This window comes from Lampetra planeri, chromosome 32 (assembly GCF_965212315.1).
Source record: "Lampetra planeri chromosome 32, kcLamPlan1.2.h2, whole genome shotgun sequence".
In the NCBI taxonomy this organism is placed as follows: Eukaryota; Metazoa; Chordata; class Hyperoartia; order Petromyzontiformes; family Petromyzontidae; genus Lampetra; species Lampetra planeri.
In genome coordinates, this window is record NC_136138.1 from 1,917,947 (window position 1) to 1,942,618 (window position 24,672).

Sequence of the window (24,672 nt, forward strand, 5' to 3'; positions counted from 1 at the left end):
TCACCTCCCTCTATCATATAGCCTCTCAAATGCTTTATTTATTATTGTATTTCACTACATACGTAACGGTATGTTGAGACATTTTCCGCACCGTACCGTGGCCAAGCGTGCTAAGGGGAGGTGACTGGAAGCTTAAAGTTCGCCAGAGGCACAATAATAAACCCTTTCTCAAATTCAACACGCGCGTTTTAAAACTCGAGAATTCGCAGTGCTCTATCTCCAGGACAGGTTTAACGACCGGATGACCAATCCACACGTGACTTACTTGAGTATTACTCTTTGGTTCTTTCGGTAAAGTCACGTAGGTGTAAAAAAATTCACAACACAAGCGTCCGTCATCAGGTGGGAAAGCATGGTCTGCTGCTGAGGCAGACTGTTTTAAAAAGATTTGACTTGAGTATTGCTTCCGAAGTAAAAAATTGTGAAGAGCGACTGAACAAAATCTGATGCACTTGATGGACACATCGATCCGCCGAGTTAAAAGGATGGAACCATACATTCTTTATTGCTGTTCTTTCTTTTATTGTTTCAAAAACGCGAGAGCCCCGATACAGCCAGCACGCCGCGAGGCTCGCACGGAGGACGCAGTCCCGACGGCAACCGAACCATACACAGGAGGGGAGATGATAGGTGGGGAGGAGAGTGGCCCCCTTGCCTCAACCAAGTGCGGACACCACACTCGGGGAGAAGATGGAACTTCAAATGGGGAGGGGATAACAGGGGAGGTGTGAGTATAACCAACCTAATGAGGTAAACCTAGGGTCGGGGGGGGGGGGGGGGGTGATGTGGGAAAGGTGGGGCACTGTCTTCTTACTCATGACTTGGCTCTGGTTTAGCTTCTAACTCGGATCAGTTGTGGTTCAAGCTGCATATATTCATAAACGGTACACCACGTGAGCGTCTCTGGTTCACCTCCGTGGAAAATCCTGAGCGTGGCTCGGGACCATCCCCGAGTGAGGCCTTGAGCCGGCTGACTTGAGCCAGAGTACATATAACTGAACTTCTTTCGCACCATGTGTAGCCATCGGAGGTGCGGGGGAAGGAAAACAAACTAAACACAAAAACAGTTGGAAAGAAATTATTTTCAACTGAGATTTAAAAGTGCATGGCTCCAGTGGCTTTCTAGTTTCAGAAAGAAGAGCGTTCCAGATGGCCGCAGAGGTGCATCTGAAAGCGCACAATGCAGTGACCATCTTTGTTTGATGGTTCGCCAAAAGCCACTGCGAGGGATGACCGGAGTTTTCATGATGGCTTATGCTCCTTGACGAGCTGTGACCAAGAATATTGGCCGTACACAGCAGGAAATGCAGATAGCCCGGATAATACACACTCAGCCACAGCAGCAGAAGACACAGAGCATGGGAGATTCAGACAGAACACAGAGCCGATAGTGGAGAAGTCGGGCCAAAGGAGCACAATGAACCTTGAAATTCCGGTTTCCCTTCTTGAAGAAGAAATCTGCTCTCACCAGGCTCTGTTTTGCCTACAAATGTCACAAATGCATCTGTATCTCAGATCATACATGTACTTATATTTCGCACCTCCGATAAGCATGGTAGGCTACGTGCAGTGCGAAAAAAGTTGAACATACATACGTACATTTAAGATCAGTAAGAACTACGTAGACACGGAGACAACATTTGTTGTTGATGGGTCGGTGAATAAACGAAACCATCGGAGGCACTTGTGACAAGGAAAATGCTGCAGCAATTAAATAATATATTGAAAAGGTCGTCATTTATAAATAATGATTACTGAGGCTTTAGACATTGTGAATCTTCACACTTGTGAGTTTGGAGAGTGAAAATGCTCGAGATTACAAAACTGCACTTGCTTGGGACAATGCAGCATAATCATCCAGAACATCATCTTTGTTTATAAAAAAAACAGTTTCCAGTGAAATGAGAACATGTCTTTACAGGGCCCAACGGAGCTTTACTTTGATGAAAATAAAAATCTTCACTTCATTAATTAACGTCTTTTTTAACCTTAGCAGGTAAAAAATTTGAACCAATTTCATCTCAAACACTCATCTTCAAACCACTTGGGGTTCAGTTTTTGATAGAGTTTAAACTGTTTAATGGCATCGCAGAGCGCTTTCCCACTCGCAGATACATTCCAGTCCTTCACTTGTTTGTGTCTCCTTGTGGCACTGTTCAAGTTTGACAACATCTGACACATCTTTCCCAGTTGGCTCGTGAGCTTATACGTCTTGGCTGGCGTGAAAACGTCGGGAATATCCTTCTTGTTGCTGACCTCGTCAAAGTACACGACCGCGTACTTGCCGAGCAGGGACGGCGTTCCCAAGTCGGCGCATATTAGTGGCAGTGCCATCGAGAAGTGGTCACCGGCGTGGGACTCCGCTCCGAGCCTCAGCGCTGCGCCCTCCTCTCCGGCACAAGCGGCAGCGGCCCGATGGGCCTCCCATTTGGCAGCGACGCCTCTGGAGCACACCAGCAGCACCCGGCCGCCCGTCTCCCTCGCCGCCTGCCGACGCGCGGCCACCCACGCGAGTGGCCCGCGGCGCGCGACCTCCACGCTGCTCCAGAGGCCAAGGGCGACCTTCACGGAGCAGTGTGCTTGGACCAACGAGGCAAAGGACAGGATCACGTCCTTGAAGAGTGCGTGGTCCAGCGAGTAAAGGATCAACAGCGTCGGGGGGTCTCGAGGCCGCTCCAGCTGGTGGTCGGGCGTGGTGTGGGGAGGAGACGCGTGGTGCTGCCGACGTTGGTCGCTTTCGCTCGACCCGCCTCGGTGCACCGTCCACGCTTTCCCAGCTGGGGGCACACGCAGGAAGGGTTATTTTCGCCGTTTTGTTTTTCTCTCTATACCGGTCAAACAACAACGTACGTACGCAGGCACGTACGGCACGTCACTTTAATAATGCGTGTCACGTCAGGGGTGCCTAGTTGCGGCTTCCCCTAGGTCGACTCAGCCTCAAATTAGCGTGTGTAAACATCGCCACTAGGGAGACAAAGGCGGTCGGGCGTTGTGCTGGCCACCGTTCCGGCCTTCATAGGTGCTCGCGAACAGCACTTGCCCCTACAGTCTGTTAAGGCTATATTGGGGATCTTTGCCTGGTTGCGGCCCCTTGCAAGATATATAATCAGCGCCGAAGCTCTGAAGAAACTGGCGGCGGGCTGAATGGGATACGGAAAGTCATAACTGTTTAATAACGTGGCGTCGTGTTATCACATCTCCCGTTGATGGCAACGGAACAATCATTAAAATCTGTAAATGACGAAAAAACCCATCAGGAAAACTTCTGGGTCACCGTGGTGTAGAAGTGGGTTCTCTATACACATGAGGCTCCCAGAGGCAGATTTGACAGCAGTGAGTAATCAATGACTCTGTTGAGTCCCTGTAAGGACGATACCAGCCTCTGATGCCTGTCAGGTTGTCTTGTTTTTCATTAATTAATAATATGCGACTCAAGGCAAGGTAACCACTATGCAGTTTTTCAGGAACTGGTGGTTGAGCATTACGCTGTTGAGGCTATTGCACAATATGGTCCAGATGTCTTGTGACCCCCATTTAATTCTGTTAAACTTAATATACAGTATTTTGACATAAAGCTTTCGTGATTGCAGGAATTCATGTCTTTCTTTTTATTAAGGTTAATTCAAAACCAAAATGAATATGCAAAGTGGGAAAACATTTTTTTTGGGGTCCATGAATTGGGGGTCCATGAATTGGGGGTCACAAGACATCTGGACCACCCTGTACTGTTGTCCCACGACTCTCTGCGCGGCACCAGGTCGACCGTGCCTGTTGTCGCCCCCCAGTATCGACCTTCGTGATCAGGCCCCGTGTGCGTTTGCAGCCCGGCACAGACCAGGGTTGTCTAAACCTGTTCTGAAAGTCAGGAACCGACGTTGCAGCTGCCGAGCACCAAGGAGATGGAATTGAACCTGCAGGTCCAGAGGTTGTGGCTCCGGCGAGCTAGCCATTGCACCACTGTAACGGCTCCTGTTGTTTCAGCTGAACACAACGTAAATGTGTTGGTTGCTCTAGAAATATCTGTGTGTGGCACACCAGAAACCGGGTTTTACTAATAAAAAAAACTCGATTTTAACAACCATAGTTTTATGGAAACTATTCCGTTCTGTACGTGTGACAGTGGGAAAATAGTATGGTGAATTCAATTTCGGGAAACGCAATGCAAGATAAACAAAAATCCAATTACCGATAAGGGTGCAATGTTTGAAAGTATTACCAGTTTGGATATTCCATACACAAAAAAGAAAAATGTAATGATAAGAGTAATTTCTTAAAATGTGGAATGATTAAAAAGTAAACAAACGTGGTTAAATGGTAAGTTCCAATCGGGAAATATGAATCATTAACATTTGTAATATATCTGCACACGACAAATGATATTTACAACAATAATCTAAACACATCAACTGTGCTGTCTGGTATTGAGTTATGCTTATTGGACTGCGTTTTCTCCATGCTACAAATTAGAACTATAATCGTATGCCAATTTAATAGCAAGGCAACTCAACTCAGACGTGTAATTACAGTAAATGCTATTTTATTGTAACAGCAAGGTAAACCGAGTGTGGCTTATATTATTTTAATTGAAACTGAATTTAAAATTGGATTGCCATTACAAGAGACCTCAAATTGTGCTAAATATAACACAGAATAAATAAACACTGGGTTTTTTTTGTGGGAAAAGGTGGCAGTTAGTGGGAGCGCTTGTATAGACTGTGCTGCTGTGTGCAGAATTGGACATCACTGAAAAAGAGCTTCAGGGCTCATCGGATTTCTAAAGGATACGTACTAGTTCTGAGGATTGTGGCTTTGTAGGACGGTGGTGCTATTATTTGTGAACATGGTCATTTACGAGGGCAATCTTCAACTTTGACAAAGGGCTGCTTTGTCAAATAGCTCGATATATTAGATGAGCATTACCAGTGGAATCACAGTAAACCACAGTCCTATTTCAAGAAAACCCTTATCTAATAACTGCTGCTTGGCAAATGCCTGGATTGCCACAAAAAAAATATTCAGTGACAACGTCACGTGACTCTGACATGGCCAAGGCAGCCTCTAGCACCTTGTTTAAAACAATGGCACCGCCTATTAGCACGGTTGACTACGTACGGTGCGAAAGAAGTTCAACATACATACAAATTGAAATCATGGGCCAAAACATATAAAACTCACTTGAAATTAATTGGCTAAATATTCCAGTGCAGACCGTGATTGCACCATGTTTCTTAAAACCAAAGTGAGGCTTTTCCTGGATAAGTGCCATGATCACTGCACATTTACTTGCGTTTTTATGTGTAACTTAGCAAGAGCAAGGGACAAACACACATCCTCCTCTTAGCGTTTGTCTAAAATTATAAAGTTCCACCTAATGTCGAGCATTACACAGTACAGCCAATAAATATTACACTGTTGTGCACCATTACACTTGCAAAATACAACATTGTACTATGCAAATAATAAAGTGATGACTCCACAACTGTACACTCTGGTGTTTTACTGTCTTGTTTAATATGCGACGTTATTCTGTAATTGCTGATCTTGCAATATCAGCTTAAAATGAATTTCCCTCTCCATACACACTCCCCATCGAACAAAGAAGTCACCACATTGCGCTTTCAGATGCCCTTCTGCGGCCGTCTGGAACGCTCTCCCTTCCACTATTAGGAAGCCACTGCAGCTCTCCACATTTAAATCATCTTGATTGCAAACTAATTTCTTTCAGACGGATTTTTGTGTTTGGTTGGTTGTCCTTCCCCCCGCGCCACCGATTAACGCAGTTGGCTACGCATGGTGCGAAATAAGTTCAACATACACACATACCTACAAACTTCCATAGCACCGGAAACCATTTTCCTAAATAGTTTTTTTTTCCCTGCGACCCCTCCTGCGCTCAACGTTGCCGCTGTCGAGACCGGGCTCGGTGGCTGCTGATAGCCCCCTGAGTGAGGGCCAAGCAGCACGGCGTGCGTGGAGGATACTGTGAGGGTCATGTGAACCACCCACACTGGAGGCGCCACGGTGGCGAGATGTTAACTACCGGAGTTTGTGGGTTCGATTACGACCCTGACGCCTGCTGTATATTTGGACTTCGGATGTCTCTCTCTCTCGCCGTGGTCCTCCAGTTTTTCCCTCCACATTTAGCATCGATGTGCTGCTATAAATGCCCATGTGATAAGCCACTTCGTTGAGCTATCATTTGTGGCCAGGTACCGCTTCTGAAAAAAAGCTGTATAGCTCAGTGGGCCTTACCTGGTAAAATTATAAAAATATATATAGTTTATTTAGGCCCGTCCCACTGGGGTTCCACAATGCTTATCCGAGCATTGATTTGTGGTCTCACACTCCTTGCGGCAAGCTGTACCGATCTCCCCCCGGGGATTGGGATCTTCCGCTTGGAAAATGCCGCTTCGTATTGCGCGAGTCTGAGCACATCACGGCCTCCATCTAGGGATTGAGAACGAGCCTCATGTGATATGGGCAGCATCCTATCCCTGGAAAGGCCCAGCCGATTCGATTACGGGCACCGCTTTACATTTAGGTGTGCGGTGAAACACCGAAACGGTTCAATGCTCAACGAAGGGCTCACACCATGCTACGTTGGTCACGGGCAGGGGCTGGCAACCAACATAAGAAGAAGAGACATTTTTTTTCGAATTTGGTAAAAAAAAGTGCAATGCATGCGAATAGGAGACGGTGATCCTTGATGAATGACGTCACGAAGCAGTCCTTAAAGAGCCACCGCATGCGTCTCCGGAGCCGCAGGCTGCTGACCTCTGGTCACGGGGGTTATTTTACCATCTGACCGTCGTTCATCATTGTGGTCACTGGGGCGAGGGGGGCGGGGGGGCCCGGATTAGGTCGCCGATGCGCAAACCACTGCGCCACCACACCACCTACTAATTATGCTGTTCCTTACTTTAAAAAAAATCTGCATTTCAATTGTAATGGCTCACTCATCGGCTGGTGCCAACACCTCCTGCTTCTGTCTAACTGGCACACAGATGCCGAGATAGCAACACCCCCGAGGTAAAGGGTCTATCACGTATAAGGTAAAGTATTGTAGTTCACTGCCTGTAAGATAAAACTCCACATGTCAACTCTAAAAGACAAAAATTGTCTTATTTAAAAAAAATGTTGAAACAAAGTTTACTTTTCCTAATTTAAATTCGCACCTAAACTTATTGCCTCGTGAATTATATAACTTGTCACAATTGATAAAATTGAATCTATCAGACTTCTGCACGGCAAATGCAATAAAACTTATTTGCAGCCGTTTCTGAAATGTGTTACTTAGAATACTCGGTGTAAGAGATGATTCTTCCCCAGTATAAAACGTCTTCTGCTACAATAGTAGAGGCGTAGTATGACGACGTGACGTCATGAGCGCTGTGAGGCACGATGACGTCATGTCACGTGATATACTTAAGGGGGACCCTGTGACGAAAGGGGGGTCGTCGTGGGAGCCCGGGATGGAGGTCTCCTCTGCTCGTGACCGGACGGTGTTGGCTGATCCCCCGTCCGGGTTCTACAAGTAGGAGAGCCAAAGATATAGCCAGGGGCAGGGCTCTGAGAAGTCTGTAAGAGCCGGGGTGCTGCTCTCCTCGGTCGGGCGGTGTTGGCTGAACCCCGTCCCGACTCGAGGTGGAGAGCCCAAGAGATAGCCGTGGCTGGGAACAGATAGAGCCTGAGGTCCGAGTGTATGGACACCTATCTCTGGTGTAAACCGCTTTCCCTTGTGTTAATAAACCGGCGCAAGCCCTTACCACGATCTAGATTTGAAGTTTTAATTTATTTTATTTTATACCCTTACTAAGAATTTCGTCTTTGAGCTGTTCTGCACTACACAACACAATTATGGCATTAATGTTCTGTTATGTTACAATAGGGCATCTTGATTACATTTCTGAGGTTTTTTGTTGTTCTGAAAACCGATCAAGGATTGTTTATCAAGTGCTCGCCGTTTTTCTGATTATGACTGTATGTATTTAAAAAGGGTAAACAGAATTTGTGGAACTCTACAAAGACACACAATGACGAACATTCACAAATGCATATATGGACACACACTTCTGTATCACCATTAAGCTTGTCATAGTGGCACATGCCTGTAAGCCAGGGCTTTACAAGGAAGGGTTGGTGGAGCAAGTACAGTTTGTTAAGCTCGTAAACCCAAATAGGCTGTGACAAAGCGAGGAGATGGCAGTACAGAAATTGGGTTAGTAAACTTTCCTGAGTGCTATCCCCTCACTTCAGCAGACTTTCTCTGGGTCGTTATTTTTCCTGCCAAATGTAAACCACTCGTTATGAGGACACTCGCCAAACACCCCCGAACGCAGAATTCTCCTAGAAAAGTCTTGGGACTCGATGAAGATTCCTGGGGAAAAATATGTATGAGGATCTGGTTTAATAAGAGACGGTTGCTTGGATTCAAAACCAGGACCTCAACGGTGCCAGCTCAGCCCTATGACCTCTCAGCCCCCGATCTGTACAATGACTCAACACTTATCGCTTAGTGGCTGTGCATAGCTTCCAGGCCATTCATAGGCTGCAGTCATTAAACCTTTGAGCTGTCACGAATATTTGCAGCCAACACTGGAAGCTGTCAGTGCTTTACCATGTGGGTTACTTTTACAGAATCTAGGCAACACAAAAGAACGCGCTTTCAATTCTACACCTTTTGTCCCGATTGCCAACCAGCATTGTAGGTGTGCGACCGCGCGGGGTGACGTGAGGTGCGCTCTGCGTCCGCGTAACTCGCCTCTCGCCTGCGGACGCGCGGTGCGCAGCGCTGCCACGATCAGCGTGACCACGAAGAGCAGCGCGAGCGCTCCTCCCACTGAGGCGTAGACCAGCGGTGACCGAGGTCCCCCTTCGGCATCTGCAACGAAACGTGGCGGGGGCCACGACGCATCTGTGAACGCTGCAATTCTCTAATGCCCCAAGGCGGCGCCGATAGCCCCCCTAGCACAGAGACAGCGTTGTTTCAGAGGAAGTGACACGTGCCGGAGCCAAAGCGTCAACGCCAGTCTGTCAATCTTTTTTAACGCTTAAAATAGTTCCTTCCGATGAAATGAAACAACAGTGTGGACAATGTGAACCCAATAGCAACACAGTTTTCGTGGGGCAAATAATAATGATGTAATATAAAATCGAAAACATTGAAACTATACACATTGCCGAGGGAATTGCCACATAAAAGTTCCCTTCCAGGGACTTTTATGTACTGATTATGCAAGTTAGATGAGTAATGTTAATATCTTTGATAGATTTATGCTAGTTGCACAAAATACAAAGGTGGCACTGCTGCACATAGGGTATTGCATCATCATTTACATGCATTAAAACACGTATAAAATAAAAACTTGCTTACACGTGCGATTCAAGTTGTGATGTCTCTGTATTGGCTCGAACATTCTACTTGCACGCATGATATGAGCTGCAAATAACGCTCACTTTTACAGTAATTAATTCAGTCCGCAGTCATAAAGAACCAAAACAGGGAACTTCGTATCGTACATATTAAATATGTAGCTTCTTCTGATATTTTCTCGTTGGGTTTGCGGGTACGACACAACGCCGTGCAATTAGAATTTATATAGCATCTAAATATGCAATTGAGTTAAGTACCTGGGCAGGTGCGAGACAGAGAAATTGTGGTGCCTCTGAATAATGCACAAGTCGTGTACGGAGATGGACAAAGTAATTAGTTGTCATTCCTTTAAAGCCTCTATGGTAAAGTTATATTACATTTTTGATTTTACATTTCAATCAATCCCTAATCAGTTGATTGATGTGCAATGTTTTTTTTTTTTAACAAAGCTTCCAGGTCTGTGTTCCAAACCTCGTTTGAGACAATAAATATAAACAAGAATTGCCATTTTCATTTTACAAAAGTGGGGCACGGAAAACGGAGTGGTGATGCCCAGTCGGAACAACGTCGCTGGGTACACTGCCATTCGTTTTTGGACCTTTTAAGAAGTATCTGAAATCAACAAGCTGCGAATTGGGGGCATAGCTAAGTCCGATTTCCCCCAATGTATGTGTAGTGACATCGTTGGATGTGACATCGTTGGATGTCAGTATATGTCACTGTGTGATGTCGGCTTGGGAGAGGCACGGCGCGCGATGTACTGACATCGCAAACACCACTGAGGGTGATGTAGTACCGGCCATAGCGGGGCTCAGGGAGCACTGACTGGCAGCAATGGATGGCACCACGCGCTGCGTGCAGTGCCAGCCCCTACAGGATACGGTACGAGGGTGCCGGCCTCGGAACGGGGTTTCAAAGGGGCCATGACACTCTGGTTGACCCTGGAGGACACGTGACCGAAGGTGTCTACCCCGGGACCCCCAAAGGGGGGCTAGGGTGATCACGTGGCCAGTTGGAGATTCTCCTCGAGAATTCGAGGTGGTCGTGGCTAGGGGCGGAGCCGGTCGTGGCTAGGGGCGGAGCCGGCCCCGCCACACACAATATAAGCCGGGCCCCCCCAGTGGGACTGGTGGCTGTTGTTCATCCAGAAGACTTCACGTCCCTGCTCCACACTCCATGCTCCACAGAGTCTCCAATACGAGGACCCGGACCCGAGCTGTGGTCCGGTCCGTTGTAGCTAGTTGCGTGTGATTAGTGTAGATATCCTGGTGGTTCACCACCACAGCGTACTATCCGGTGAAGGGGCAGTTACCCCATTTGTGTTAACGCGGCGATGTTAATAAATGTGTTGCCTCCAAAAGTACGTCTGAGACTCCGTTTGAGCCCACCACATAAGTATGAACAGGTCCCAGTGAGTAATGTTGCTCCCGAGGTTTTCGCGGTTGTGCTGTTTAGCCGCCCGATGTGTTTTGGTGTCATGCCGCGCGTTGTTCGGCACGGTGCATGACACATCGATTCACATCCTGGGAGCACCTTCAGGCACTGATTGCATATTCAATTAATAATTCTATTCGGCATCAGTTCCTAAAAAAGCTATCAGAATGTGGAGCGAAATTTACGGACATCATCCCTAACACGCAGCAGCAGCAGAGCGGAATGGGAATAGTCATGAGAGGTGTACAGCCACAGCTGGAAAAGTCTACGAAGTAGTCGAAGTGGCGTGTCTGTGACTTAACTCGCGCTGGGTTGTGTGAAACTAAATGGACGAAAGTTCCGACCGCGAGGTGTGAAGACGTTACCTATAACAAAGCTGCTCCTCCTTCCCTTGCACAGGCTTTTGCAGCACGTGTTGAATGGACGGATCTGGAAGAAAGCTCAGGTTAGTGGATGAGATATTTGAACTGCTTTCGAGATAAACACATTCCTGCGGAGGTAGCTGGTAGGAACGTCGGGTTGCTCGGTCAATGGCCAGGGTCAACGGCGGCATGGTGTATTCCGCAAATATGGCCGACTGAGGGCGGGCACAAGCCGGCGTGAGTAGGTTAAACGTTGAGTTTTATAAGGGCACCACGGGGTGATCAGCCCCTCTCCACCCAGCCCCACCCCTCCCACCCCCCACCCAGCCCCACCCTCCCCACCCAGCCCCTCCCCACCCTCCCCTCTCCACCCAGCCCCACCCCTCCCATTTTTTGATGCACGACGGACGGACACAATAATCCCCTGTGGGCTGGTGGAACCAGGTGGTTCCTACCAGTACTAATCGATCTGGCCGATGTTATAGCAGTGTCTGACTCACAGATGGAATACTGGGTTCAAATCTTCCACGTTTAACCTCATTGCTTAGTACGAAATGTCCAAACAATCACATGCTACCCCAGGCGTACTGATACAACATTTAAGGCAGTATTTTATTGGTAGTTATTAAATTAAGTGATTATGAGAGAATCTGGCTGATTGGCGCTGCAGTCCGAATGTTTGACTCAATCAGAAGATTGCAAGTTCAAATCCTGGATAAAGAACAACTCAGCCCCTCATTATCCTTCCAGAGTGAATAAAATTAGGTATCGCTTTATAGAAAATCAACAGCAGTTGTGGTCTGCAGATACTGATCCCCACTCTAGGAATGTGGAACAAATGGAGACATGCAACACCCAATGTTTTTATTTTACTTTTTCATTGTAAGCTATCATTTATCCCTTTTTATTATTTGTGCCACTTATGTTGCTAATGCCCTGTTATCTATAATTTACAAGTTCCATATAATACGTTAACCAAACTTTTTTTTAGCAAAATGCTGGACGGACAAGACAAAGGATCACACAAATACGTTAATACAATGCAACAAATTGCTACATCACTACGACACGTGCCATTACTACAACATCACACGTGGCCATACAACATACATGTGCCATGACTGTACTACAACATATACACTAAATGTACATCTTCCGGGAGTGCGCGTGGTTGTGAGATTCGATGCGGCGTTGGTCTTACTTCTGAGTAATTTCGGAGGCATGGCCACTGGAGGAATACTCTGAATGAAGCAGCGTGCGCATCTCGTCGATACAAAAACTGATTTATTTTTTATTTTTGCCTTAAAGTCACGTAGATAACGCTGACCCTGTGATTTATTGCATTTGAACGCTGGCGCGGCATAAGGCATTGTCCGCTTAATTCCAGGTATTACAGAGCGTACAATTTAAGTTGCTCTAGTGTGGCAGTACATTCAAGTGGCGAGCTATGGAGCCAATTTTTACGATGTCAATTACGCTTCATGTGGTGGGTGGGAATCATTTTATTGCCAGACGAGATCTAATATCCGATACCAGTTTCATTACGCGGAAGCCCCGCGTGGCACCAAAATACTTACTTTTACTGTAACGTGGTCGCAGTGTCGCTCTAAAGATGAGATAATAAAAACGGCACTTTCCGTGGCATCGTACGCACCCTGTGGGAGTGAGGTATGATGCACAGTTATGAGCATCAGACTTTGGGTGATCACTGTAGGAGTACTTTGGAGGCATACAAATCGAAAGCGGGCAAGCCCAGGCGTGGCCGGGAATACGGACGTATGCTGGACTTCTTTCGCACCATACATAGACAATTGTGCTCATTGGAAAAAAAAAGCATTTTGTTGAAATAGCTTATGTCTGCTCTTTTAAAAAATATACTATCTGGGTAGAATGCCAAATACAAAGATGCAGGTTCAAGTGGGGGTATGTTGTTGTCATCTCAATCAAGCATACACATGCATAAAACGCGAAAGGGTCAAACCCATATGTAATGGCTTCGAGTGAGGTGCACACTCAACTTGGAGGCAACACTATTTATTCACAACGTAACAAACAACTTGCGTCTTCATCCTGGGGTTGAACAGCCGCGCTCTCTGTTCACACCCCGCTTATAACTGCTGCTGCGTGTCTGGCCCCGCCCTCGGCCACGCCCCCCTTGCAGATCCTTCGAGAAGATCTGGGCCCCTTACCACGTGACCACCAAGCTCCCCTCTGGGGCCCCTAGCCCCCCCCTTTGCCCGGTCACGTGTCCTGTTGGGTTCACGCAGTGTCACGACCTGACGCGACCTGCGTGACACCCCGCCTACGGTACCCGTGCATAGCCAACACAGTAGTGACGTCATATGTCACTACGCTCGTACAGAGCCAACAGTGGTGACGTCATGTCACTACACATGTACGCGCTGCAATCGGCGCACTGCATTGCACCATCACAGGCATGAATAGTAAATCGCAGAGGTGTGGACTCGAGTCATGTGACTTGGACTCGAGTCAGACTCGAGTCATGAATTTGATGACTTGCGACTCGACTTGGACTTGCATAACAATGACTTTGTCCCACCTATGAGATGTGGACTCGAGTCATGTGACTTGGACTCGAGTCAGACTCGAGTCATGAATTTGATGACTTGCGACTCGACTTGGACTTGCATAACAATGACTTTGTCCCACCTCTGGTAAATCGTACACAAATACACCGACAGTGGTTTGAGACAGAGACTGGCATTCTCCACAGAATATTTCGACGCTTTAGAGGAAAAAAAACCCCCAGAATTTGTAAACACAGAGAGTTCTAGACTTTACCGAAAAAACCTAAGAATATGAAACACAGAGAGATTAATTTTAACAAAGCGACCACCAAAAGAGCTATATTCTTTGGGTCTTTCGGTAAAGTCACGTAGATAAGTTAAAAGAAAATAACAAAAAATAACTAAAAAACTACGACGTTTCGATCGCAACACAAGCGTTCCTCATCAGGAAGAAAAAAGAGGGGGACAGTTGCTGAGGCAGACTGTTTTCAGATTTCACCAAAAATAGCTGTTCAGCCGTGCAAAACGTCACTTAACACTAAACATTCAGAGGCCAAGAAGCCCATCAAAATTGACCTCATTGGCACGACGATTTAGCCGTAGTGTGAGAACAAACCATTTGCAGCAATCATGTTCTGGGGCCGAATTACCATTGACACTCAGCCACTCGGGCAGTACGATGTGACAAGAGGGGGCTTCAAAAAGTGTTTTGTCCGAATGGGATATTTGTTTTCCAACTCGTCACACTTCGCGGTACACCAGTCTCATCCCAAGGTGAGGTCAGTGTGACCGTATTAGAAAATACGGCACCTCGTGCAGCTACACTGCGGCCCCGCCAATCCCACGGCTGTCAGCCTTACGGGAGGGAACGGTCCGTGGGTCAATAGACATGCGATTATGCAAGCATCACCCCTCCCTGCCTGTGACAAGCACTACAGTTTTTCGAACGAAAGTACTACACTTTCCATTCCTATAAACTACGAGCTTTACTACCCGGCTTCGCCCGGGACTTGGATTCACCACGCCCGGCCGCCTTTGTCTCCCCAGTGGCGATGTTCACACACCACACCAGTTACTCGTTTGAGGCTGAGTCGACCTAGGGGAGGCCCAAGACCGGTTCAAATAATCGTCACCGGTGGTGGCCGTGAGCGGGAATCGAACTCGGGTCGCCGGGTTCGTAGCGCAGCGCGCTAACCACTACACTGCAATGCGTGACGCTTCCACGTGCGGGGGTCACGTGACAGATTTGACGTCACAGCTCACTTGCCGTGCAAAAAATCTATGCATAATTTAGCTCCCCCCCCAAAAAAAAACCAAAAGTGTATTTTCATATTTTTTGCATGGTATACAGTCTGGAAAGTACCCACATAGCAAATTTCCAGTTTTTTGCATGTCAGGAAGTACGCTAAACATTTGAACAGACACACATATTCACAACTTTGCCTTTTATATATATGGGGATATTTTTAAAATTTTACCAGGTAGGGCCCACTGAGCTATGTAGCTTTTTTTCAGAAGCAACCCAGCCACAAATGATAACTCAACGAAGTGGCTTATCACGTGAAACTGTAGAGCAATCAAATACTCTAAATGCGTGTTTATACATGTGGAGGGAAAAACCAGAGTACTCGGAGAAAAATCCACGCGACCACGGGGAGCGAGACACGCAAACTCCAAATATGCCGTCAGCGTTGGGATTGAAACCCTCCTCCATACCAGGCGAGGGATTTCAAATCTCGCCGCCTGCACGCACACACGCATCTAGGGCATTCCCTGCGCCATGGACACGGAGTGTGGAGTGCCCTCGTGCGTATGGGTAAAGATGTTCACGCTCATCATGCCAGGTGTCGAAATTTTAGCGTGAAATTTTTTGCATTTGCGGAACATCGTTTTGAATGCCACTTGGGACGATTGTTGAACTGAGGATTGTCGAGGAGGGAAACTAAGTCGTCTCCCTGTATTGGCTTCCAGTGAAATACAGGATCTAATGTAAAGTTCTCGTCTTGACTTTCAAGGCCCTGAATTGGTTCGCTCGGCTATATCGCGGTGATCTGCTGAAACCGTTTGCCGCTGTCCGGCAAACTTTGATCCACCGAATCCGAGCGCCCTGGAATGCACCTTGGACACATTCTGCGTTCAGTGGCGCGACAGAGCCTTTAGTCGTCAGGCGCTTCGTTTGTGGAACGCTTTGTCCCAGTCCGTTTGGGAAGCTCCGTCAGTCGAGGTTTTCGGGCTCGTCTGAAAACACGTTGTTGTTTCTCTCGCATATACGTCTATTAGTTTTAATGTTTAAGTTTTTTTTACTGGAGTTGTGTTGTAAAGTGCTGTGATGCGTTGTGTGAATGGTGCTATATACAACTGAGTTTTACTTCCTTACTTATCATGCCACGTACATGATGCGCATGTAAGCTCAATAGAGCTTACATTTACTGTACTATTTTCATTATTCTAATTTCTGTTTACATTTTTAGACGATTAAATGAAAGCACGGTTACCAGCACCAGTGGAGACAATTCAAAATTCAACTGCACCCAAGTTATTAAAATACAAACATGTTTCATGTTGATATAAAAGAGAGTAAATTACGTAGAATTTTTTTTATGATGATCTGACTCATGTCTTGAGTGCATAAGCAGCGGCGGCAGAAGACATATGTGTACATGTACGGTAATTATTATCGACACCACAACAGCTCTTTGCGCTTTTGCTTGATATAATCGAGCCAAACAGTTGAAAGCAGGCCTCCATGCGGAGGTCATGTGCAAAGTCGCCAATTCCGAGTGAATGTGTGGTCTTACCTTCATTACATTCGTCTCCATTTCTTTGAAGCAGTCCCTGTTATCTTCACGACGGAAGAAAACAGCGAGCGTGTAGTGATCAAAGTAAGGTGCTGTGTTGAAGAACACACGTAGACTGTTTGAAGCCAGAGTGATGTTCATCTTTGGGTCCCAATTTATTCCTGAAATGTTAAATAAAGGTTTGAAAATAATTAGATCTTTGTCCCAATTGTATTGTGCAGAAATAGAAAAAAAACGTAAAAAGTTAAAGGGGCAGCCCTGATGTATACAGGTGGTCGTAAGTTCGATGCCATATATTTCGGTTAAAAGTTAAAACTGCAAATGAGATACTGACTTTGAATTTCCGTACAACGCTTGGCTGCATTTAGTATAAATATAAACCGCAAGATAAGGGGGTGAAAGTAATGGCACCCAGTGACCCACGTTGTCATGATGTTAACTTCCTTGCCCGGTATATAGGAGGTTGGGGGTTCGATCCCAACCTTGACGCCTATATATTTGGAGTTTGCATGTCTCTCTCCATGTGGTCGCGTGGATTTTTCTCTGGGTCCCTCCACGTTTAGAATCAACATCACGCGTTTAGAGTTATTTTGCTGCTATACATTTCCACGTGACGAGCCACTTCGTTGAGCTGTCATTTGTGACAGCCAGGTCACTTCTGAAAAGAGCTACATAGCTCAGTGAGGCATTACCTGGTAAAATAAAAAGAGTTTAGTTTTAGCTTATGTCCTGCTCAAGAGGATGCTGATCGAATGACCTGCACCAGAGGCGGCAATAGAGAGCCCCTTTTCGAGGTGATTGTGTATACTCTACAACGTTGCCCAGATGTCTTGGAAGAGGCTAAAGTACCCACACTTAACCCATCACCACACACACGACTTGCCCAATGGATTATTTCTCTTGTGCCCAGTTATACCGCTGGCTGGACAGAGACCAGGGGCATTTTAATAAACGTTGCACATTACTTCAACCGCTGGACAGAATTGAACGTGCGACCTCTCTATGTTATGGATGTATGTTGAACTTCTTTCGCGCCGTACGTAGCCAACCGTGCTAATCGGAGGATTGCAAGTCCAGTGTGATAAGCGGTACAGTACGACAGCACGACAGCATCCTGTTGAGAAGCATCATCTGCAGTACAACAAATGCGTTGGCACATTCCTGGCCGAGTATCTGCTCAGAATAACAAGGAGAGCCAATGCGCGCTGACAGAAAAAAAACAAGATCATCAATTGTCGAGCAAATAGACCCTCGATGAAACTCGTGATTAATGATCCACTCGGCCAAACAGAGTCCTCAATAAGAATTTTTAAAAATAATTAAAATGTAACCTCTTTTCTAGTTTGGCCTACATCAGCATATATTGATTTCTCCGAAACTACTTTCACAAGCTATGGCATGGAAATGTATTATGCGGAGAATGTTTTGTTGAATACATTTAATTAAGAACGTTGCTCATCTTGCATCGGGCCCCATTGTCCGTTGTAAAAGAGAAATGGTAATTTAATGTGTTTTCACTTGGCTTTAATGATTGATTTTAGCCGATTGCGTGCTCATTAACTGCGCTTGTTATTCTATGGCGAACAAGTGCTTTTTGACTAAGTGGACAACGGAACACCAAGCAACAATATTATTGCAAGGTGCATCAAGCATTCATGTCTACGCGCCGCTTCTCGGTGGCTGCCCCAACAGTCTGGAACGCAATCCCTCTGCACATTCGCAGCATCACCTCAATCGCCTCCTTCAAGAGACGCTTAAAAACTCACCTCTACAACCACGTGCTTTCGAGTGACTCTGAGCTTGACTCCGCGCCTCTGAGTTGCGGCCGTTACGTCCGCAAATTTGCGCGCGTTATAAATTGCATTATTATTATCATGAATAATTGTGGGCTACTGTTTTGGACTGTATGTAGCCAACCATGCTCATCGTAGTGTATACAGAAGCTGCACCGGGAAAGCGGACACACCTCTGACGATGCATTTGTGTGTATTTCTCATCGCCTCACTTTTGCAATCTGAAAAGGCAAAACGAATTACATTGAAATAGCCCTTGGCACGCTTCGTCGTTCCAACAGGTGATTGATCCACTCACAAATGCTGCAAGGATTATATTTAAAGTGGCCAGCATGCCTAAGACTGCACAATTGCATACAATTCACGAACTGCCATGCAAGCCACCGAGCACATTTATTTTTGGTCTCTGTAATTCTCATGCTTGCCAATCCTGATTTAAGTGGCTGCCTGCCAACGTATGAAACACTTTTGCAGTATACCGATTCAGAAAGCAAAAATGTAGTTATAAATCCTCAAACTATTCATAAAGCGGTGTGATTAACATGTGACACGGTTGATGATCGTGGCATTTTAAAAATAAATGGATGGCAACTGCATACCGGTTTCGTACTCATTAAGACTCGTCACAAGTTTATCGCCACACTGGCCTCCTGCTGCTGCCGCTTGTGCCCGATGGGCTTGTGTGGGCAGTCCAGCTGAAGACGCAATGATGAAGCTCGAAACGTTGAATTGCTTCTTCAACTAAAGTGTTTTGAGTTCGATATAACTGAAAATGTACCCGACTTTTCTGACATCCAAGTCATGCGCAACGCAAGTGCATCACCCAGCTGTCCGAATACGATTGAGTGGGGCTCAATTTGGATGGCTTCCTCAGTGCGAACAACACATGCAGAACGGCGTTGCCACGCGCGCATCTGCGACCCATGTGTACACACAGACACACCTCCTCAAGGAAGCCCTCGTCGTTTGGTGTGGAGATCACGGAGGGCAGAGACAATTTGTTGCAGCGGTCATCGGGTTTGCAGGTCACGTGGCATTCAGGATGAGTAATAGTATTTATAGGGCACTGCTTAAATGGATCAGCATCGTGAATTCTCATTTTATGTGATCTCATCTCAAGCATTCCAATGGCCTGCTGTAGCACGGCCAAGGGAACCCCCAGTGGCAGCTGTCCCTGTGCCGCACAAGGGGAATGCAGCACGGGCCTGTAAGTGGGAATGAGTCTGCCAGTCGGGGACGATGTTGCCATGCGGCTTTTTAAAATTTATAATTTGCAAATACTGCAATTTATCAAATTTGACAGATACAATCACTTGATCTAGAGTTGGTCATTTATCACGTAGGCCACAGGTTATACTACTTTCTGTCCAACTTACTCAGGGTTCAGGGATCTACCATCCCATTTTATCTGCAGTTTCACTGCGATCGATTCTGAAGCTCCCAGAAAAAACGTCGGACGTCATGCCGAACAATGCATGGTACAACCCATCAACACGTCGTCAGAGAGTCGCGCAGCGCAACCGCAGCATGTATAAGCTGCACTAGCTGAAATTTTGTGTTTTTTTTTACGTGAAACATCTAACTGGGCTCAGGACGGAGGGCGCTTCCTGTAAGCAAGTCTGATGGTTACGTCACTCACCTGGCACCTTGATGCTATCTTGAACGTGAGCGTCGTCCTGCCCCGTGGATGGCCGTGGCAGGTGGTACACTGTGACCGTGACGTAGTCCGAGGGCTCCACCTCATACTGGTCGAAGCTAAATTCCCACTGAAATACAACACGCGACGGCCACTCCGCTCAGAGACAAGTCAACGCTGTTCCGAATGGCAAGGCAGGCTTTATGTTGGAAGCCTTTGATAATGTATGAAACATAAGAATAGGTTTTACCCGTTGTGGCAATAAAACAGGAGGTGTTATGATGTCCAAACGCCAAATAGATACCTCTTGCAAGGCATCAAATCTGCATTAACCTCACGTACTTGTGGCAAAACATGCAACACACATGCTCTGATAATGGGCATCGTCTTTGAAACGAATTGGCCTACACCAGAGACAGCTATCATTATGGCTTTGTCTCACCAGTGTGAGACCAGAGAACGCCAAAAGCCGAAAAGCACAAAGACAATCCAAATATCAGAGCATGTATAGCTTGGGTTGAGCAGTTATATCTATGGGACCTTATTGGCAGTATCAAAGTATTAAAAATAAGAATATGTTTTACCCTTTCTGGTCAGTGCGGGGGGTAAAGTTGGCCAGATTTGATGCCGACATCAACAACGCATTGGGGCGATGCACATATTTAGTGTCGGACCTAAGCCAGCAATGGAATTACACATTCCTCAATCTGTCCACAGGACAACTACTGTTGCCACCCCACAACAGCCAGGTATTGGTAGTGCACGCATGCGATCCATGACTTTGGAGGCAAGGCTTGCTGAAGCTCGCAAGACCTTGTTGGTTTGAAATGGCCCGGAGATAGCAGAACAACAAACGGGTTCTCAAATTCATCTTTGTGACCTTTTCCCTCATTATACTGTATGTGCAATGTATGTGGGCACACCAGTTTACTCCTACATGCAAAACACTCCGATTAGCATGGTTTTCTAAGTACGGTGCGAAAGAAGTTCAAGAACATAATGAAATGGCCAAACATCCCAATGCAGGACCATCTTGCAAAAGAGCCATGAGTCTCAGTAAGGTGTTCCTGGATGAATATGGAGCATTGTTACTATTCTTCTATTGAACCTGGAGGGGTGATGGGCTGAGTTTGCCGCTCATTGATAAGTGAACTCAGAAATCCTTCAGACTGTTGGGTAGACACCTGGGTAGACAAAGTCTTAGCGTCATAAAGGGTTATATGTGCAGCTAATCAGATACAAGTAAAACATCATCCTTTGAACTTAACAGATAATAAAAACGCATGGACTTTAAGCAAGAACTCACTACAAGATGGGCATTGTGCAATGGTCTTACATTTTGTCCCAGTTGATTATTTCGCCTGGGGAAGGGGACTTTGCTAAAGTTGAAGATGATGTGGTGACTTTTTGAGCCATGGGTGATGATTAGCTCTGCACCATCCAAATGATTTATGCTTCCTGATACAAAAACACGGCATCATAAACACAGAGTATTAGAAAATATCACATTACGACCCCTACCACACTCATGAACGTTTAATTAATTCAAGAACATCGTCGCTAGAACAGTATTTCAAAAGTCTAAACGGTATTGTTGTAATGTGTGTACTGCAGACGAGACATTCAAATAACAAGAGTATATAAATAATGGAAGTCCAGTGTGACATCAACCTTACACCACAGCAGCGCCCAGGAGAATAACATATATTTATTTATTTTATTTAACTCACTCTGTCTGTTGTCGTATCCTCAAATCGTGTAACTCGATTTTAACCCGCTTCCCAATGTCGTATCGACTGCAAACTTGGCATACTTATGTCATACTGATGACAATACTATATTCTATCGTAAAAAATCTAAAACATATATTTTAAAACATTCTTTTACACACTTTTGATAAACTCACTCTGTCTGTTGTATCCTCAACTCTGTCTGTTGTCGTATCCTCAAATCTTGTAACAAAATTTTAACCCACTTCCCAATGTCGTATCGGCTGCAAACTTGGCATACGTATGTCATACTGGTGACAATACTATATTCTATGATTAAAAGTAATATATATATTTTTTAACATTCTTTTTTATATGTTATGTTTCGGCTTGGGTCTAATTGTCCACGCTCAACTGACGTTGGCTGTAATTGACCACGGCCCCTTACGTTACGGCAAGCTTCGGGGCCACTTCCTGGAGTCGTGGAGTTCTTCCATTACTAGTACGGTACATTTCATTAAAGCGTGTTTTAAAAAAAAAGTATTTTAAAATATTATTATTACGAATAATTTTAGCGATCGTTTTTTTTTCTTTCAGCTTGGAACCTGTTCAAGCCATTGCACTACAGTGATTGCTGAACAAGGAGGCACGTGCACTCCGATATCCCCTCAATTGGCCTGGCAAGATGCCTGAGCAACATAGCCAGAAGCTGGCGTGGTGTGGCCTCTGCTGTTGTATTGTACGAGTGAAAATGAGGCTCTTTAACAGCGATGGCTTCTCAAAGTTCACTCCGCCTTTTGCAGTGGTCCGAGAGTGAATGTGTCGAGCAAGATGTCAGCAAACGTGATTCTATATTTTAAAAAAAGGCAGTGTTGACTTTTAAGAAATCCGAGATTTTGAAACGCACCTTTCAATTGAGAGACCAGACAGAAATTCCTAACCGTGGGGTTAATGGAGTAGACACTGCGTGAGATTCTACGTGCGATTCGCAAAACCCTTGGTGCAAAGTGTTCCACGCATTTAATTGTTTTTATTGACTGGAAATGATAAGCGCTGAATACGCATAAACTGATAAAGAAATCCACCCACTTACAAATCGGTGAGTCCTTTATCTTGGTTCAACATTACCAAACCGCCAACTGCCACCTTTGTACCCTTGATCGTGTACGCGTTGTGTGTCTCTGTAGTGTTTTCGCTGGTTCGTGTTGTGTTCACCTGTGTAGCCTTGACCGTTTTCGTGTTGCTTCTCTGTGGTGTGTCTCTGTGTGGTGTCTCTGTGGTGTGTCTCTGTGTTGTGTCTGTGTTGTGTCTCTGTGGTCTGTCTCTGTGGTGTCTCTGTGGTGTGTCTGTGTTGTGTCTCTGTGGTGTGTCTCTGTGGTGTCTCTGTGGTGTGTCTCTGTGGTGTCTCTGTGGTGTGTCTCTGTGGTCTGTCTCTGTGGTGTCTCTGTGGTGTGTCTGTGTTGTGTCTCTGTGGTGTGTCTCTGTGTTGTGTCTGTGTTGTGTCTGTGTTGTGCCTCTGTGGTCTGTCTCTGTGGTGTCTCTGTGGTGTGTCTCTGTGGTCTGTCTCTGTGGTGTCTCTGTGGTGTGTCTCTGTGGTCTGTCTCTGTGGTGTCTCTGTGGTGTGTCTGTGTTGTGTCTCTGTGGTCTGTCTCTGGTGTCTCTGTGGTGTGTCTGTGTTGTGTCTCTGTGGTCTGTCTCTGTGGTGTCTCTGTGTTGTGTCTCTGTGTGGTGTCTCTGTGTTGTGTCTCTGTATGGTGTCTCTGTGTGGTGTCTCTGTGTTGTGTCTCTGTGTTGTGTCTGTGTTGTGTCTCTGTGGTGTGTCTGTGTTGTGTCTCTGTGGTCTGTCTCTGTGGTGTCTCTGTGTTGTGTCTCTGTGTGGTGTCTCTGTGTGGTGTCTCTGTGTTGTGTCTTTGTATGGTGTCTCTGTGTGGTGTCTCTGTGTTGTGTCTCTGTGTTGTGTATCTGTGGTGTCTCTGTGTTGTGTCTGTGTTGTGTCTCTGTGGTCTGTCTCTGTGGTGTCTCTGTGTTGTGTCTCTGTGTGGTGTCTCTGTGTTGTGTCTCTGTGTTGTGTCTCTGTGGTCTGTCTCTGTGGTGTCTCTGTGTTGTGTCTCTGTGTGGTGTCTCTGTGTGGTGTCTCTGTGTTGTGTCTTTGTATGGTGTCTCTGTGTGGTGTCTCTGTGTTGTGTCTCTGTGTTGTGTATCTGTGGTGTCTCTGTGTTGTGTCTGTGTTGTGTCTCTGTGGTCTGTCTCTGTGGTGTCTCTGTGTTGTGTCTCTGTATGGTGTCTCTGTGTGGTGTCTCTGTGTTGTGTCTCTGTGTTGTGTCTGTGTTGTGTCTCTGTGGTGTGTCTGTGTTGTGTCTCTGTGGTCTGTCTCTGTGGTGTCTCTGTGTTGTGTCTCTGTGTGGTGTCTCTGTGTGGTGTCTCTGTGTTGTGTCTTTGTATGGTGTCTCTGTGTGGTGTCTCTGTGTTGTGTCTCTGTGTTGTGTATCTGTGGTGTCTCTGTGTTGTGTCTGTGTTGTGTCTCTGTGGTCTGTCTCTGTGGTGTCTCTGTGTTGTGTCTCTGTGTGGTGTCTCTGTGTTGTGTCTCTGTGTTGTGTCTCTGTGGTCTGTCTCTGTGGTGTCTCTGTGTTGTGTCTCTGTATGGTGTCTCTGTGTGGTGTCTCTGTGTTGTGTCTCTGTGTTGTGTCTGTGTTGTATCTCTGTGCGGTGTCTCTGTGGTGTCTCTGTGGTGTGTCTCTGTGTGGTGTCTCTGTTGTGTCTGTGTTGTGTCTCTGTGTTGTGTCTCTGTGTGGTGTCTTTGTGTGGTGTCTCTGTGGTGTGTCTCTGTGGTGTCTCTGTGGTGTGTCTGCGTGGTGTCTCTGTGTTGTGTCTCTGTGTGGTGTCTAAGTACTTGGGAAACGAGTCAACGGGAGGGAATTCCAAAGTTGAGCACGTGACTTCTCGTGCAGTGTGGAGGTTTAAACAAAGTATTGACGAGAGAGAGGCGGCCTGCCACGCCGAGGCAGCAGCATGGGCGCAGGAGAAGTCCACGGTGAGGTA

The 24,672-nt window shown here is 46.2% G+C and overlaps 1 protein-coding gene across 3 annotated transcripts in view; it reads right to left on the reverse strand.

The window, feature by feature from the left end:
* Positions 1-501: 501 nt before the first annotated feature.
* Positions 502-24,672, reverse strand: part of LOC144729284 (interleukin-17 receptor A-like) — a 39,463-nt gene continuing 15,292 nt past the window's right edge. For 2 of the 3 annotated variants that reach the window (XM_078609431.1, XM_078609429.1), the window contains 8 exons: positions 21,261-21,382; positions 19,928-20,054; positions 18,462-18,509; positions 16,496-16,656; positions 12,747-12,824; positions 11,173-11,236; positions 8,762-8,881; positions 502-2,777 (listed from right to left, as the gene is read on the reverse strand). In XM_078609431.1, coding sequence (XP_078465557.1) covers positions 2,017-2,777; positions 8,762-8,881; positions 11,173-11,236; positions 12,747-12,824; positions 16,496-16,656; positions 18,462-18,509; positions 19,928-20,054; positions 21,261-21,382 — 1,481 coding nt within the window. In that variant the 3' untranslated portion in view covers positions 502-2,016. The remainder of the gene's footprint in view (positions 2,778-8,761; positions 8,882-11,172; positions 11,237-12,746; positions 12,825-16,495; positions 16,657-18,461; positions 18,510-19,927; positions 20,055-21,260; positions 21,383-24,672) is intronic. The other variant, XM_078609430.1, reaches the window with a different exon arrangement.